Source organism: Carlito syrichta, unplaced genomic scaffold (assembly GCF_000164805.1).
Source record: "Carlito syrichta isolate Samal-C Ts95f unplaced genomic scaffold, Tarsius_syrichta-2.0.1 Scaffold302973, whole genome shotgun sequence".
Taxonomy (NCBI): Eukaryota; Metazoa; Chordata; class Mammalia; order Primates; family Tarsiidae; genus Carlito; species Carlito syrichta.
Window position 1 is genome coordinate 49,697 of NW_007247069.1, and position 17,664 is coordinate 67,360.

Below are 17,664 nucleotides of genomic sequence, written 5' to 3' on the forward strand. Positions count from 1 at the left end.
TTCTGTTTATCTGGTGAATCATATTTATTGATTTGCATATGTTGAACCATCCTTGCATCTTAGGAATAAAGCTGACTTGATCATGGTGGATTATCTTTTGATGTACTGCTGGATGTGATTTGCTAGAATTCTGTTGAAGATTTGCATCTATGTTCACCAGGGATATGGCCTGTCATTTTGTTATTGCTGTTGTGTCTTTGGCATATTTTGGTATCAGGATGATGTTGGTTTTGCAAAATAAGTTAGGGAGGAATCCTTCTTTCTTCATTGTTTGTAATGGTATCAGTAAGATTAGTACCAGATCTTCATTGTATGTTTGACAGAATTCAGCTGTGACTTTGTCTGGTCCGGGGCTTATTTTGGTTGACAGGTTTTTAAAAAATTATTACTGATGCAATTTTGTGATTCACTATTAGTCTGTTCGGGGTTTCTATATCTTCCTATTTTAAGCTTGGAAGGTTGTGTGCTGCCAGGAATTTATTCATTTCCCTAGGCTTTCTAGTTCACATGTATAGAGATGTTTGTAGTGTTCTCTGAGAATTTTTTATATTTCTGTAGGATTGGTTGTAATGTGCCAATGTGTCATTTCTGATAGTGTTTATTTAAATCTTCTTTTTTTTAAAATCTAGGTAGTGGTCTGTTTATCTTGTTTATGCCTTCAAAGAACCACCTTTTCATGTTGTCAATTGTTTGTAGGGCTTGTTTGGTCTCACATTTATTTAGTTCAGCTCTGACATTGGTGTTATTTTCTTCTGCTAGCTTTGTGTTTCATTTGTTCTTGTTTTTCTAATTTGTTTAGAGACAACGTTAGGTTGTTTATTTGAGATCTTTCTATCTTCTTGATGTGAGTATTTTGCTGTAAACTTTCCTCTAACAATGCTTTTGCACCATCCCAGAGGTTTTAGTATGTTGTGTATTTATTTTCATTTGTTTCAAGGAATATTTTTTATTTCTATCTTGATTTTGTTGTTTACCCAAAAGTTATTCAGGAGCAAGATGTTTAGTTTCCATGTATTTGTGTCATTTTTGAGAGTTCCCCTTGGTCTTGAGTCCTACTTTTAATCTGCCTTGCTCTGCAAAGATACTTGGCATGATTTTTATTTTTTAAAATGTATTGACTCATGCTTTATGGCCAAGCATATGGTCAACCTTAGAATATGTTCCATGTGCCAGTGAGAAGAATGCATATTCTGTGATCGTTGGGTGGAGTGTTCTGTAGATGACTATTAGGCCCAATGGTCAGATGTTGAACGTATGTCTAGAATTTTTTGGTTAATTTCTGCCTAAATGATTTGTCTAATGCTGTCAATAATGTGCTGAAATCCCGCACTGTAATTGTGTGGCTATCTAAGTCTTGCCTTAGGTAGTAGTATAATTGTTTAATAAATCTGGGTATTCCACTGTTAGGTGCATATATATTAGGTTAGTTAAATCTTCTTGTTGAATTGAACTCTTTACCATTATGTATGCCCTTTTTTTTTTTAACTGTAGTTGGTTCAGAGTATGCTTTATCTGTTACAGGGATAGCTATCCCTTCTCTTTTTTGTTTTCCATTTTCATAATTGATTTGTTTGCATCTCTTTACCTTTGGTCTATGGGTCTCATTAGATGTGAGATGGGTTTTCTGAAGTCAGCAGAAGGATAGGTTTTTTTTTGTTTTCACCCAGTTTACCACTGTGTTTATTTAAAGTGGGGCATATAGACCATTGACATTCAAGGTAAATATTCACGTGTGCGGTTTTGTTCCTGGTTTGGTGTTATTAGCTAGTCACTTTGTAGTCTCAATTGTGTAATTACTTTATAGGGTCTGTGGTTTACTTGTGCTTTTATGTAGCAAGTCTCATTCTTTGGTTTCCAGGTTTAGAACTTGATATAAGCATCTCTTGTAGTGGTGGTCTGGTGGTGACAAATTCCCTTAGCAATTGCGTATCTGGAAAAGCCTTTATTTCTCCTTTGTTTATGATGCTTAGTTTGGTGGGACTAGAACGTCTTAGTTGTCATTTCGTTTCTTTAAGAATGCTTAAAATGGGTGATGATCTCTTCTGGGAAGTCCGCTGTAAGTGTGATGGATATCCCTTTATAGGTGGTCTGGCTCTTTTCTCTATTGCCTTTAAGAAGTTTTTCTTTCATGTTGACCTTGGATCATCTTGTATAGTATCTCACAGGAGTTCTTGGATTTTCTTGTATCTGTGTGTTGCCTTCTCTTGCAAGACTAGGGAAATTTTCCTGAACTATGTCCTCAAATATGTCTTCCAAGTTGCTTCCTTTCTCTTTTTCTCTTTCAGTAATGTCAGTTAGTTGTAAGTTTTGTCCCTTTACAAAATACCAATTCCTCAAAGGTTTTATTCATTAAAAAAAAAGTTTTCTTTATTTTTATGACTAGGTTGATTAGAAGGATCAGTTTTCAGTCTCTGAAATTCTTTCTTCTGCTTGGTCTAGTCTGTGGTTAAGGCTGGCAACGGTATTTTGAAATTCCTGTTTGAATTCTTCAATTCTATAAATTCAGGTTGGGCCTTGCTTAGTAGAGCTATGTCAGCTTTCAAATTGTGAATTGTTTTCCTAGTTTCTTGGCATTTCTATTTTCTGTTGGGTCTCATTGAGTTTCTCTGTCATCTGGATTCTGAATTCTCTGACACTTTGAATCTTTCTTGCTGGTCATTTCATTTGGACATTTCATTGCCGGGGAGTTGATGTGATCCTTTGAAGGTGATGAAACTCTTTTTATTGCTTAAGTTACTGCACTGATTCCTTCTCATCTGGGGAAGTTGACTTTTTTTTTGCATTTTTTTAATCATTAGGATGTGGCCTTTTGATTTTTCCTTCTTTTTTCTCTTGTGGGGATGTCTGTGGTGTGTTGTGTTTGGTCAACTGACTTTACTCTGGGATACTTTCAGAGGGCCACGGTTCCTTGGTTGCAGACAAGTATGTGTGGTGACGGTTTCGGTATTGCTGGTTGAAGCGGTGTGCTTTTGTTTGGTGGTACAGTTTAGGCTGCAGTCAGTCAATGGCGCCTTTCTGGCTCACTCTGCGTCCCGGGGGCCAATCTCTGCCATTCCCATCTGCACCCCTTTTGGTGTGCCCAGCCTTTTCGTGGGATGCCCCAGCAGGCCCTGCTGTTCCCCTTTCCACTTTGCACTCCCCATCAACGTGGCCACTCCTTCCGAGGAGCCCTGGTGCATGGTGCCCTCCTCAGCTCTTTTCTTCTGTGGTTGGATGGTAGGAGTCTGCTAACTGGGCTTCAACACACTGAGCCGTCAGGGAGGATGTCCACTGTACTGCGACACTGCTTCTGAGAGTGTGCTTGCCACTGGCTTGCAAACTGTGATTAACCACGCCTATTTAGATGTATTGGGGTCTTGTTTGTGTAGGACTTTTAAAAACAATTGTTACTTCTAAATTCTGTACATTTCTCGTCGGCCTTAGGGCCCCAGTGCTCATGAGTGTGACCTCTGCTACTGGGATGGGCGCTGCGGGTCCCTTCTGCTCTTTGTAGGGCTCTGCCTGCACACTGTCAGCCACTCCTTTGCTTTGGGTGTCTAACGAACACTTTCGTGCATGCATTCCGCTTCGAATCTGCTTTGCTAAAAATGGTGGCCAGCAGCCTTTAAACGTTACTCTTCTTCAGAAAAGTGAAAGTTCGTTGACGACCAAATTGAATCCCCTTCAATGAATTAAAATACCTATTTTCAATTAATATTGAAGAAGGGAAAAACTGGAATAACATGGAAAAGTGCATATTGCTCCTGTTTGCTGAATGGAAGTTGAACAAGTTAGGGGCTTGTTTTGAAGTTATAGGAGTAGCTTTTAAGACGCTCTTACCACGAGCATCATCATGCCATCCTTCCCTCAGCATCCCCTTTGATTTGCAGCAGCCGGGAGGGCATATGTGTGAATGCTGCCCATTGGCACCCTGTAAGTTACGAATGCTCCAAACGACTCATCTTGCAAGATTCTGGCTTGAAGATTCCAGCAGGCCCCTCTCTTGCTGTTTCTAGCCCCCACTGCCCCTCTCTCATCGCACACACTCAGAAGCCATCAGTGCCACCTCTTTCCTTCTGTTGTATCTGGCGATGTCCCAAGTTCCGTCAAGTATTTATTTTGTCATATGCCGTGTGTCTTCCTCCTTCTTTTCTATCTGAGTCATCACTTCCCAAGGTCATATTTTTAAATCTTTCTCTGGACTTTTAAAGTGACTCTCAGCTGTATTTGTGCCTCCATTGTTATTAATACTGCAGACCCCAAGGAACTTTCGAATACACAGACAGTCCTGTCATTGCCCCCTCGAAGTCTGTGAGCTGCGTAGCATGAAGGTGACACTCCGTGGGTATCCAAAGCCCTTTGGCCTCAGGCTCCAAGACCGCCTTCTCCCTTTTCTGCCACATCTCCTTCCTTCCTCACTGTGACTGGACCACGTATGCACGCTCACGTCTCTGGTTTTGCTCATGGTGTGCTTCAGCCTGAGTGCCTTTTCCCCCTCCTTGGCATTTTTGCATTCTTTACAGCTCCATTTGAATGCCTCTTACTCTACTCAAGATAGGGTTGTTTTTACTTTGCATGCATTACATGTCTTATACACCTCTGTGCAATACTTATTCATGTAACATAGAGATTTGTTCTTGAATGCCTCAGTCAGAACCATCCGGGTTCAAATCCCGCCTCAATGGCTTACGTCCTTCACACCTGACAGTGATGTCATTTCCTCTGCCGTGTCTGCAAGCTAGGTATACATAAGCAACTCATAACTCTGCTTCTACAGGCTAGGCATCATCCATGAGGCACCACACACCACACGTCTCCTTCTGTCATGTCTGCAGGCTAGGCATACAGAAGGCACTGCTTAACTCCTCTGCCTGCGTGCTGTCTTTAGGACAGGTATACGTAAGGCACGGTGCAACTCCTCTCCTTCTGCTGTCTCTGCAGGCTGGGCAAACAGCAGGCACCGCCTGACTCCTCTCCCCCTGGGCTGTCTTTAGGACGGGCACACATAAGGCACTGCGCGACTCCTCTTCCTCTGTCCTGTCTTTGGGCTAGGTATACGTAAGGCGCTCAGCGCTGCGCTGGGTGTGCACAAGGCGCGCTAACCCTCTCGCCCTGTCGCCCGCAGGATCGCGCCTTCGTCAGGAGGACTCGCCGCCGCGCATCGTGGAGCACCCCTCCGACGTGATCGTGTCCAAGGGTGAGCCCACCACGCTGAACTGCAAGGCCGAGGGCCGGCCGGCGCCCACCATCGAGTGGTACCGCGATGGCGAGCGCGTGGAGACGGACAAGGACGACCCGCGCTCGCACCGCATGCTGCTGCCCAGCGGCTCGCTGTTCTTCCTGCGCATCGTGCACGGGCGCCGCAGCAAGCCGGACGAGGGCAGCTACGTGTGCGTGGCCAGGAACTACCTGGGCGAGGCGGCCAGCCGGAACGCGTCCCTGGAGGTGGCATGTGAGTGTCTGCGCGTGCGTGGCGGTTGCGAGGTGTCTGAGGGGACAGAGGTTGCAGGCGCTGCGTGGCCGGGGGTGGGGTCAGAGCTCGGCCGCCGGGCGTCCGGTGGGAGTCCGGTGGGAGTCGGCGCCACGTCGTGGTGGCTGTGCGTCCTCATGTGGAAGAGGGCTGCGGTGATGCTCTTCCTGCTGTGTACTTGAAGCCGAGTGGCCACGTCGTCCAGTGTGTTGGGAGGGAAACTTGTGCCTACCGTGGCATCAAGCGCAGACACACCCCTGGTACCTGCTCATGTCCAGGAACTGTGGCTTATACGTGTGCACATCTGTATGGATTGGCCTATATGACTAGCCTTGGCCGGCAGCTTCCCGAAGGACACATTGTTTCCTCTGGGTTCCAGGAACTCACTCCCTTCCAGGCCGAATTCAGGACCACCTAGGTCTGCAGGAAGAAGCCCCCAGTGGCAGTAGTTACCCTTGCTTTATGGTGGAGCTCCCTGCAGGAGGGCCCTCATTGCCACTCGGTCCTGTGGGTCCCCAGAGCCAAGGCCTCCCTGCCCTTGGCACAGCGTGCATTTCTATTCACAAGTAGCCCAAGCCGCAGGTTACGTTGAGGTCTCGGTGTTTTGTTTCTGTTGGAACACTGACTCCATACCTTCATAGGTCATTTTCTAGAACAAATTTAAAAAGAAGATAGTTTGTTTTCTGACCTACAGGTGAGGATCTGGGGTCCTCATCCACACAATACCGCGAAATTGTGACATTATCTATTTTGAGGAGAGACTGTTTCTAGAATGAACTGTGATTGAGAAGGCAATGCTTGTGCCGCCTCCGCGTCTGTGATCTTCAGCCTCCTGGCTGTAAGCAGGGCCTCCACGACCAGAGGGTGAGCCTTCGGGGATGCCTGCCTTATGTGTGCGAGGAGGGGGCACGTGGGGGGAGCAACTGGGGGCTCAGCGCTGGCTCTGGGCGAGGCAGTCGTGCAACGGCTGGCTACTGCAGCTACCCCAGGGGAGGTTCCCCCCACAAGCGTCCTGTCTTCCATTGTGGTTTCTCGAGGAAGCCTGGCACCCGCTGAGATGCAGCCCCAGCAGGGAAGGCCTGCAGCATCCCGGGGCCTGTGTCCGTGGCTTGCAAAGAACCTCAGGACATGAACGGCAGAGCTAGCTAACAGGGCCGTTTTGCACGGGACACCAAGCCACTTCATTTTATAAAGTGGTGCTTCAAAAAGCACTTACACGAGAGGCTGTTTGGTGGGGTTTGGGATATACACACACGACTTCGAGATGCAAATGTCCCCAGTGTTCCGTTTCTATTTTGAAAGATCTCATTCTGGAACTTTTCAAACATGTGGTTTGACTTCTTTCCCACCGGTCCCTTTGTGGTAAATATGGCGGGCGCTGCTCTCCCCTTCCGTAGATGAAGGAAGGGGAGCCCATGACTGCTGCGCGGCTGAGATCCAGGCCGCAAGTCCACGGGCGATCCTAGCCCAGACCCCGAGTCCTCATTGACTCTCAGGGCATTTCTTCATGTTTGAGGAAACACTCCTTCAAATGAAATCTGTTTAAATAAATAAATGAAATGAAAAGCACAGATTTTAAATACATGGAAATTATTGAAAATTAAGAACTTTTAATTCTTCACAATGGAAATTATTAAGATTAAGAACTTTTAATTCTTAGATTAATTCTTTTATCTAATCAGCAGCAAATAGCTAGTGTAAATCTTTAACACAATTTTACTTCTCAAAAGTGGAGTGTATCTACATCGACCAGGCATTTTATCGTTGGGCAGTTATAAGCTTGTTTCTTTTTTCCTGAGCCTTAGCTGTTTTAAAATTGCTCCCAGCACACATGTATCTTTCATTGTTATTTTCCCTCAAAGGATTGCTTCTTTTCCTAATTGCATCATCAATAATTAATGGAACTATTTGAGGAGGAAACTTTCAAACCGTGGTTTTTGTGTGTGTGATGTGACAGCAACTTTTTTACTTTGAAATAAAAGGGTGTAAGAGATGCTCGGCTTACTTACAACCCAGAGAGGAAAACAAGGCCTCCAAATCGGACTCAGCGAGTGCGTGCCCGTCTTCTCATGCCAGGTGGACAGCTCGTCCCACTTGAAGCTGCAGGGGGTCCTGTGGGGTCCAGAATCTGTCTGCGCGTCTCTTCCCACAAGCTCACTGGGCCCCGTCCTCCCTGGGATTTCCGTGGGACAACTTAATATGGACAGTTGGGTCAAGCGTAGCGATCACTGATACTTATTGATAGCGAAGGTATTCTAAAACAGGAGAGGAACAGCTGCAGCTGATAAGAATCTGGCTTCCATGTTTTAGATATGCAGCATAAGTACTCGGTCATGGTACGGCCACACTGTTTCTTACAGAATGTCGATATTTTCTGGGAGAGGCGTGAAGGTCTAGCCATGAAGAAGACCCATCCCAGTCTATCCTCAAAGAGCTGGTGACCCAGTCGGGGTGACGAGTGTGTAAATAAACAGTTGCCATCGTAGACAAAGGGCAAAGCCTGCCACAGAGGTGTGTGAAAGACCATGGGAGCCCACGGGGGAGAACATGGCTCCTGCCTAGATGGGTGAGTTTGAGAATGGATTCTGAGAGCTTTGAGGGCCAGGAGGACCATCCCAGGTGGAAATCCAGGTGTGGACCGCCCGGGAGCAAGGGTGGAGGCCCCCAGCAGCACCAGGCACTGCAGAATCGCAGGTGGCTGAGCTGAGATGGGGTCTGCTGAGTCAAATCTGCACTCTTTTGTTCTGGGAAGTCTTTGACAGAGCATTGAAGCCTGCCTGAAGGGATGGGTAGAGTCGGAGAGCGCTAAGTGTGGTCAGACAACTCAGAAAAGAGCTGATGCCTGATTCTAAACTGAAAATCACAATGAAGATCGAAAGGAGGAAGTGACTTGAGATGTGTTTGGGCACTGTCACTCCTGTCACTCCATGGTCAACTTGGGGTGTACGAGGTGATCACCAGGCGAGGCTGCATGGCTGGGTATACAGTGCTGGCCTCTGTGGGAGCAGTGCAGGAGCAACACGCCCAGGCAATGACAGGGAAGCAAAACTGGCTGTGTGGTTGGATGGGCCGAGGGCATCAAGCTGAAAGACCTTGGGTTGCGTTAAGGAAGCAGCTCCTGGAATGGGCAGATGAGGTCTCACCAGATGGAAGCTCCAGAGTGGTCAGGAGTCGGGAGCCAGGCAGGCTGGATGCTGGGAGCGCTGGTCAGGCTGAGACACCCCAGAGTTAGTGGGTGTGGGAAAGGACACAGGGCCCTACCGGAGACTCAGGTCTGAGGCAGAGTCAGGATGTGGGCAGCAGCACGACAAGAAAGACCCCTGGATACGCTCGAGAGTGAGAAAGGTGGTTGGGCCAGAGCTGATGCCCTGTGGGGGTCCCAGAAGCAGTCCCTGCGCGTTCCAGAGAGGGGACAGGGCACAGCCGTGGAGGAGGGAGCCATGGCAGGCTGGGAGCGGCAAGGCACTGACTCCGCCCTCTCCAGAAGGCAGCTCTGAGTCGGGTGTGGGCATGGGGCAGGCACCACGGCTCGCTGGCCTCTGGGACTTGCTGACCCTTCGCTGGGGGTGGGGCTTGTGCCCGGCATCAGGGAATGTTCAGGGGCCTCTGTGGCCTTTGCCCATGAGATGCCGGTGAGATCCCTCACCCTGCTGTGACAGCCAGCAGTGTCTCCAGTTGCTTGGGAACGTCCCTCTAGAAGACAAAGTCAGTGAAAAGCCACTGCCCTGGGTGTGTCTGACAGCCAAGAGGGATGGATAAGTCGCCACAAAGCATGTGACAACTTTTATCATGAAATGATTCCGATTAAATAGATGGAAAAATGTTGCCTATTTTAGTTTCACCTTGGTTTTCCTTTTAATTTAAAATGTTGTGTTTTGCTGCAATATGACAAAATTTTGTTGAAAACAGTTTGTCTTGACAGTGTGCATGAAAGTCAGCTGGTCTGCAGCAGAGAATACACTTAGTCAGTCTTTTCTCTCCCTTCAATATGTGCTTCTGTTTTATGTCGTGGTACAGGGTGGAGGAAAACATCCAGAACCAATCAGTGCCGTGGAGACTTGAGTTCCCACACATTTGCCTTTCACTTGTTTATTTTAAAAAATCTTGGTTAGGAAAACAAATGTCCAGAAAGTGCCTTGGCGTCACTTGAAATCAACAAAAAGCCTTAGGCCTAAGGGATTTTTGAATGGTTGGAAAACAGAATAAAGAGTCCATGAGAAAAAGACCCGGCATCGAGGAGGGAACATACAGCAGGACAGCCTGGCACGGGGTGCAGCTGGGGTCAGTTCCGAACTTGGGTGCTTCCTGGATAGGGAACGGAGTGCGAAGTCTCCTACAGGTAACAAGGGAAGGAGTGCCAGGTCTTCTCCTGGGTGATGAGGAAGGAGAGCTGGCTTCTCTCCATGGTGCTGGGGCGAGGTGTGCAGGGTCCTCTCTGTGGTGCTGAGTGAGGAGTGCAGGGTCCTTGGAGACCACGGTCCTGGGGGTGCGTTCGAGGTGGCGGGAGCCCTGGGAGCAGCTGCAGCCCCAGGTGGTGCGTCTGTGACAGCAGCTTGATCTATCGACCAGGGCGAGGGGGGTTCTGGCCTAAATGAACGTTCATGAAAAATTGATGAAGTCCCAGATGATTTTTTCCGTTTCCTTCTCTCACCACGAGGCCTTTGCTGAACGGGAAGGTGGAACGAGGCGCTGCACGTGTCTGTGGTAGCAAGGCTGTGGATCAGAGGTCAGGGGTCCTATCGAAAGCGGTCTGTCTGTCTTTCTTTTCTTCTAAAACCAACCCTAGAACTCTCCAGACTTGCTGTTTACCTGTGCTTTGATGAATAACGGCCAACTGTGCAAAACTCGGCTTTGGATGCAACCACAGAGAGAGAACTGATGCGATTCCCAATTCAGTTGGGAGACCAGAAATAGATCGGGTTCCTTGAGTGCAGGATGATTCTTCCTTTTCTTTTCTCTCCTGTTTTTTGTGTCTTCATGTGTCAAGACTCATGCTTCAGGAAAGTCATTTAGAGCAGGAAAAGGTCTTGCATTATTTATGGGTCACAGATTGCTAGACTAGCAAAGCTACGGAACATGCTGCAAACACAATGATCCTGTTTGCTTTTAATCCAAAATAAAATGGATGGTTTATCTGTACAAGGAAGTGAGGTTAGAGGCGCAGAGTGACTTTGGCAGGAGAGGGCACAGGTTGCAATAAAAACAAGCACGACGGAAATAGTTTATTTGATATCTTCAAGTTTGTAGGTATGTCCATTCTTGCATTTTATCTCATTTTCCCTATAAATGAATCTGGTTGAGGCAAAATACCTTTCTCATCTTTATAAAGACACAGGCTAATTAAGTTGCACAAAGTCTATGCCACGGAGAATTTTTTAAATTGCCTTATTGGTATATAATTCACACACCCTATCATTTGCCCATTTAAAGTATATGATTCAATGTTTTCCAGTGTATTCACTGGGCTGTGCAACCAACACCACAGTCTAATTTGGAACATTTCCATCACGTGTAAAAGAAACTGTCACTGGGGCAGTCAGGTCTCTATCTTCCTGGACTCTCCCGCTCAGCCCTGAGTAAATATGAACCCACTCTCCGCAGCTAAACGCCTGCCCATTCTGGACACTTCATATGGTGGAATCCTGCCGTATATGGTCTTTTGCGCCCAGCTTCTTCCCTTTGTGTTAATGTTTCAAGGGTCATCGTTGAAGCACATGCCAGCCCTTCATTCCTCCGTGGTTGCTGAATAATGGAGCGTTGCGGTGTATGTCGTGGCGTCATATGCCGTGTTTCGTTCATTCAGGCCGTTCCCACTTTTGTCTATTGTGAATAAGGCTGCTGTGAACATTTTTGTACAAGTTTCTGGGTAGACATATGGTTTCATTTGCGTATTCTCCTGAGTGTATGCCTAAGAGAAGATCTGGTGAGTCCTGGGGTGACTCTGTTTAAGTTTTTGAGGAATTTATGTGCAGTTTTTAAGTGTAGACTAAATGATGTTTATTAATGCTATTGAATTAACTTGTATCCAACTCCACCGTTAGTATTAGGCATAGTCATGAAATATTTCTAATATTTAATAAATATTATTGAGTGACTGTTATGTTAGACTTCCTGTGTCATGTGTCCATAACTTAAGAAAAGATACAATAATTTAAAAATAAAGCAATTGGTTCTGTGGAGACACTGAATGGCCACAGAGTTTCTAATCAATCCTTGAGTCACTTGTCCTAGACGTCTGTAACTCTGGTCCCATTAAGTTGGGAGTCCTGCTGTTCGAGTCTTATCGTTACTTTCCTGAAAGCAGGAGGTTTTCTGTCTTCTCAGGGGCTCCCTGCACCCTTTCTGGGAATAACTGACATTACTCTCCCAATCCAGGAAATCTTAAGGCTCCCTTCCAAATAGTTGAAGGGTTCTGCCTTTATTTGGCAGGTTCAGAATAAGACATCAGTGGGCGATTCTACAGGAGTCAGTTAAGTCAGTCCTGGAGTGGGAAGCAGAGCTTCCCTCCATGACTTTCTTAAGACAGATCAACACACGTGCACACGCACATCCTCTTGCTTGCAGGAGAGGCGGTGAGTGGACCAGAGCTAGTGTTTGCAGATTTTGGCCAAAACAAACATAGGACCAACTGCTTGTTTCTGGTCTCCCCTGTTTGCATTTCCACAGCAGTCAGGAGAGCGTGGGGAAGTCCTGGTGGTGCGGGTGGGTGGCAGGGAGGACTCGGCAGCTGCAGGGTGTGGCAAGGGGCTTCCCACTCCCGCTCAGTGTGTGCTCCTGCTGTCTGCGGGCGCCTTTCATCTCGTGACGCTCCAGCAAGTGCATTAATGCAGGCCTCCTCTGATCTCCACACATGAAGGTGTGAAATTGCCACACCTGGGGAGCGTGTGTGAACCTATGATCTGTTTAAATATGTATGGGGCTGTATTTTGATACCAGGTTGCTTTCTCTTGATTGAATTAACCGTGCTCACAGTCTCTCAACAAGTCTCAAGTTGCCCTGCTCTGACAATTAGCCTGAATTCACTCTACCTCACAGGGAGGCTCATTAGTGACGTGACATCTTCCCGTCCTCCACTTTTCAAAAGTTTACTCCCATAAACAGTGCAATTCTGAGTCGATCCCGAGCTCTACAGCCAGAGAAATCCTGTCCACACAGTGACAGGAACAACCGTGTCCAGGGCCACAGGGTGAGAGGGGCAGGGCGGGGTCGCTCCGGCTTTCTACCCCAGAACCTTTGTTCGATGGGGCAAAAGAAGTCGGAGTTGGGAACGTTTTCCTGGCATACCTTTCTAACTTGTTTGATGTCAACGGGTTCGTAGGCGCAGGCTGGTTGACTGACTCCATGGGTTGACGTTGTACTCAGGCAAGTCGTTTGTGCAGCAACTCGTGTGTGCCTCTCTCAAGATCTGTGTCTCAGCAGAGTGACGGGCTCCAGTTCCTCCTCCACAGATGGGACGTGTTACTGACCATGGCAACACACTCCTTTAATTCTGAAGCGGCCCCCACAGAGTCTCTGTAACGACTGAAAGAGGGTGCACTTCTTCCAAGCATGGGTACACATGGTCAGCCCTTCTCAGACATGCGGAAGGGACACAGTTGGCGGAGTCTGGTCTGACTCTGGACATTGTTTCCAGGCAGGAGGTTGCAGCCATCTGTGGCCTACCCACTGAGGACTGAGGTTTAGCCACAGTGTTTTCCTGTTCTCGCCACCGTGCACTGTTAGGATTGGCTTTTCCTCTTAGGAGACTTTCCAAAGCAAAAACATTTCCAGCCACCCATTTCTTAATTTAAAATGTGAACACTTTTTGGTCAGTTAGGAGGTATTCAGACACACGCTGGGGGCGTCAGAGTTGGGCCCCAGCCTGGCGGCTTCTCAGCCCCCTGAGGATTCCTAACACGTCCCCAGAACCACTCTGCCGCCAGGTGGTGGTGTCTCAGTGGTCGTGGTGTGTTCAGGCCACTGAGAAAAAATACCATACATTGGGTGGCTTACACATAACAGAAATCTATTTCTCACCGCTCTGGCGGTGGGAGTTCTGAGATCGGAGTGCCAGCATGGAGGGGCTCTGGTGAGGCCCGTTCCCTGGGCCAAGATGGACCTTCTCTGTGTGTTCCACAGCCTGGGGGAACACTAGTCCCCTTCAGGAGGGCTCCACCTCATAGCCCCGTCCACTCCCAAAGCCCTCCCTGCCTAATGCCATCCCCTGAGGGGTCAGAGCTTCAGCCACTGAATCTGGGGCAGAACGAACCTTCAGAGCACAGCTTCGGCCCTTGGCGAGAATTCAGGCAAGGGTTGTAAGAGATGCAGGTGCACCAACAATGGTAAGGTCCCTGATCTCAAACCAGGCGAACTGGGGACCGCAGGGAGGCCCAGACTTGGCCTGTACGATGACCACTTGTCTACCTAAATCTGAATTGCACCTCACATCTTTAAAATTAAAAGTTAAAATAAAAGAGAGGCAGATGATGGGATGGTGTGACAGACAGACAGTCCCAGCCGACTTTGCCTGGCTTGGTTTTGCTTTTGCTGTTTCTGCAGAAGGTCTACCAGCCAGAACCGCCCTTGCACACGGATTTGCTGTTAAGTCAAAGCCTGTTATACAAGGTACCCTCGAAGGCCAGCGAGTGAGCTGTCAGATAGGTTTCAGCAGCCGGAAGGGTCTAAGAGACTGCTGCCCCGGGCCTTGGGCGTTGGCACTGGCGGGGCCTGGGAGCCAAGGTTAGAGCCACATCCAAGGGAAAGGCTCTTCTGTATCACCTTGTCTGCAGGTCTGGCCTCCAAGGGCTCAAGCACCTGCGGATCAGAAATGTTGGAAAAAAACAAGAAAAATATGACCAAAAAAAACCCATCTAGTGTAACGCAGAGCACCACATACCACAGAGCACAGCAAGCATTTTTCTGACACTTACATATATTAGTATTGTGAGTCACTTAAAGATGCCCAGAAGCGCATGGCAGATGTGTGCAGGTTGCACGCAAATATAGCCCCTTTGTCCAAGGGAGTGGCCCTGGGAGGGTTTTGGCATTTGGGGGTTCCTGGGACCGATCTCCTCTGGACACTGAAGGGTGAACCTCCTTCTTGGGGCATCAGGCCACTTGCCAGCGTCCAGGTGCTTTTACGTTGTTCACGGCCGTCCTTGGGCTTCCGAAGCCTGTACTGACTTCCAGCATCCGAGTCTGCACTGAGATGGTAGGACAGACCTTACGGTTTGTGTGTGCAGCTGGACTCGTACTGGGCCACTTCCTTCTGGACCCGAGCTGTGTTCGTATCAACTCTCTTCTGTTGACACACCTGCTTTGCCTGCCTTCTCGCTTCCTCTGCTTCCTCGTATTGGGTGAGGACACTCCATGCTTCTTCCCAGGGCAGTCACAGACTCTTCATCGGGTGTGCAAGCTGCTGGGAGTTGAGACGCCCATCCCTCCGTGGAGCTCATGCTGGGCGGGAGGGCCAGGAGGCCACCTTGGCGGACAGCGAGTGCCCACATGGGTGAGGTGAGGCCCTTCCGACAGGACGTGCCCAGGAGCTCATGCTGGGCTTGAGTCGGGCAGCCTCCACGAGGAACAGCGAGTGCCCCCGTGGGGGAGGCTGGGACCTTCCGACAGGACAGGATGTGCCCCGGAGCTCGTGCTGTGTTTGAGAGCTGAGCGGCCTCCTCGAGGGAACAGTGATCGCCCACGTGGGCAAGGCGGGGATTTTCCGATGGGGTTTGCCCAGGGGCTCGTGCTGGACAGGAGTCAGGTGGCCTCCTCAAGGGACAGCGAGTGCCCATGCGGGTGAAGTGTGGGCCTCCCGACAGGATGTGCCCCACGAGTGAAAAGCAGTGGCTGCCAATGGCGCCGATGAGCTTGGACTAAGTGGCCTTGGAAAACTGGAGAGGCCTGTGAAAGACAGCCCTGAGCCTGCCCTTGGCCAGGACTTCAGGGAAAGAACAGAGGAGTTTGGCTGGAGAAGGAGAGAGCCTTGATGTAGGAGGATAGAGCCTGGCGATGACGGGACGGACGAGGGGGCTTGCACTTGTCCCAGAAGACCCCAGGGGCCCTTGACTTGGACTCGTTGCTAGGAAGTGGGTATGAAGGGGATTCGACATCAGTATGGTGTGGGGTGGGGCTGGGGCGTGTGGGGAGGCGGCCCCCTCCAGTGCGGGGACAGGGTGCCCTGAGTTGGGTTGACATCCGCAGACAAGGAGAGGGCTTGCAAAGGAGTGCTGTCAGGAATTCTGAAATGGATCTGTGGCTCCGGGGAAGACTTAAAGTTAGTTTTTGTGGTCTGTATTTTTGTACAGTATCTTGTTTTTTTTGTTTTTGAATTGGAGTCTCACTCTATAGCCCAGGCTGGAGCACAGTGGCATGCTCACGGCCACCCCAGCATCGATCCCCTGGATTCTGGTGAGGCTTCTGCCTCAGCCTTCCAAGTAGCTGGAACCACAGGCAGGTGCCGCCTCGCTCTGGCTAATTTTTTAAATTTCTATTGTAGAGACAAGGTCTCACCGTGTTGCTCAGGTCTCGAACCCATGGGCTGAGGCAATCCTCTTGTCTCGGCCTCCCAAAGTGCTGGGATTACTGGCATGAGCCACTGCGCCCAGCTCATGACTATTTTTAATTAAAAAACTTCTCTTTGGGAAATGATCCATCTGTTCATTGAAATGACCCTTGGCCAAGCCGTCGAGATCATGGAAGGTCAAAGCCCAGCTCTAAGTTGGTCTCAGCTCAGGGTCACATACATCATGTGGCAAACTGGACTACTAGATATATGCGGTGGCATTCTATAGATTTTTAGAAAACTTCTCAGCGTCTACATTTGTTGTGAAGGACTGGCTTTGAGGGTAAGATTTGAGGTGGGAAAAAACCTATAGGAATGCAAAAGTGAGTTCAACACTTGTTTATATTTCCACTTTATCGTGCTGGATTTAAGCTGACGAACAGTTGATTGCAAATGTTGAATAGAAATTTATAAGCAACTGCCCACTGCGAACTGAGGCAACAGAGAAGGCTTGTCTGAGGCCACAGAGTCCAGAGTTAAAACAAGGTAAAATTTTGGGACAAGGTGTGTTTTTCAGCTTTAATGGAATGACTTCTTTTTTTCTTTTTTGAATCAGAGTCTCATTCTGTCACCCAGGCTGGAGTGCAGTGGCACGCTCACGGCTACCCCAGCATCGATCAGCTGGGCTCTGGCAGTCCTTCCACCTCAACCTTTTGAGTAGCTGGAACGACAGGCGCACACTACTACACCTGGCTAATTTTCTGTTTATTGTAGAGACGAGGACCTGCCAAGTTGCCCGGGCTGGTCTCGAACCCGAGGGCTCAGGCAGTCCCTCGCCTCAGCTTCCCAAAATGCTGGGGTGACAGGTAAGCCACCAAGCCTGGCCATGTACAGTATCTTCCAACTTTTAGGTACTCCAATACAGATGTTTAGAACAAGCATTCTTGTTCAGTGATCATAGCGTTTCAGATTTTCAAGGTGAAACAGTTCCAGAGAACTGTGGCATAGCATTGTGAATATATTTAACATTATTGAACTGTACACTTAAAATGGCTAACAGGGTGTATTTTAATATTTTAGATCATGTTTTTTTTTTTTTAATTTTTGCCCCAATATGAAAGGGAAAACCAAAGCAAAACCGGAAGTACAGAACAAAGCAAGGCACGTCTCATGCCTTCCAAGACTGTTCTGGTCAAATGGTGTGGAGTGCAGTGATGGAGCGTCCTAGGGCACAGAGGAGGGTCGTGCTAGGGTCAGGTTTCAGGCAAACTGCCCGGTTGTGGGACCAAGAGGAGGGTCGGGCTAGGGTCAGGGTTTGGAGGAGCTTTGCCTGCCCTGGGACACAGAAGAGGACAGGTTGACGGTGAGGGTCAGGGTCAGGGTTAGGGGTCGTGGTTGGGGCTGGGGTTGTCGTTAGGGTTAGGCTTAGTCTTAGGGTTGGGGTTAGATGGAGCTGCCCCGCTCTGGGACACAGAGGCGGATAGGGTGAGGCTTAGGCGCAAGGGTCAGGGTCAGGGTCAGGGTTTGCGGTTGGGTTCAGGTTTGGCTTAGGGTTAGTCCTAGGGCTGGGGTTGAGGTCAGGGTCAGGGTAAGGTCAGCAGGAGCTGCCCTGCCCTAGGACACAGAGGAGGCTAGAGCTAGGGTCAGGGTTCGAACTTGCTGCCCGACTATGTGACCCAGAGTGGGCTGATTCTGACAGAAACTGAGAGCCGAAGTGGCTTCTCCAGGCAAGAAA

At 48.7% G+C, this 17,664-nt stretch overlaps 1 protein-coding gene across 1 annotated transcript in view; it reads left to right on the forward strand.

Annotated features, from left to right (window-relative positions):
- Positions 1–415: 415 nt before the first annotated feature.
- The window catches only part of ROBO2 (roundabout guidance receptor 2), a gene marked incomplete at its 5' end in the record, with an annotated part of 485,855 nt that continues 468,606 nt past the window's right edge, over positions 416–17,664 (forward strand). The window contains 2 exons of the mRNA XM_021711978.1: positions 416–458; positions 5,105–5,431. Coding sequence (XP_021567653.1) covers positions 416–458; positions 5,105–5,431 — 370 coding nt within the window. The remainder of the gene's footprint in view (positions 459–5,104; positions 5,432–17,664) is intronic.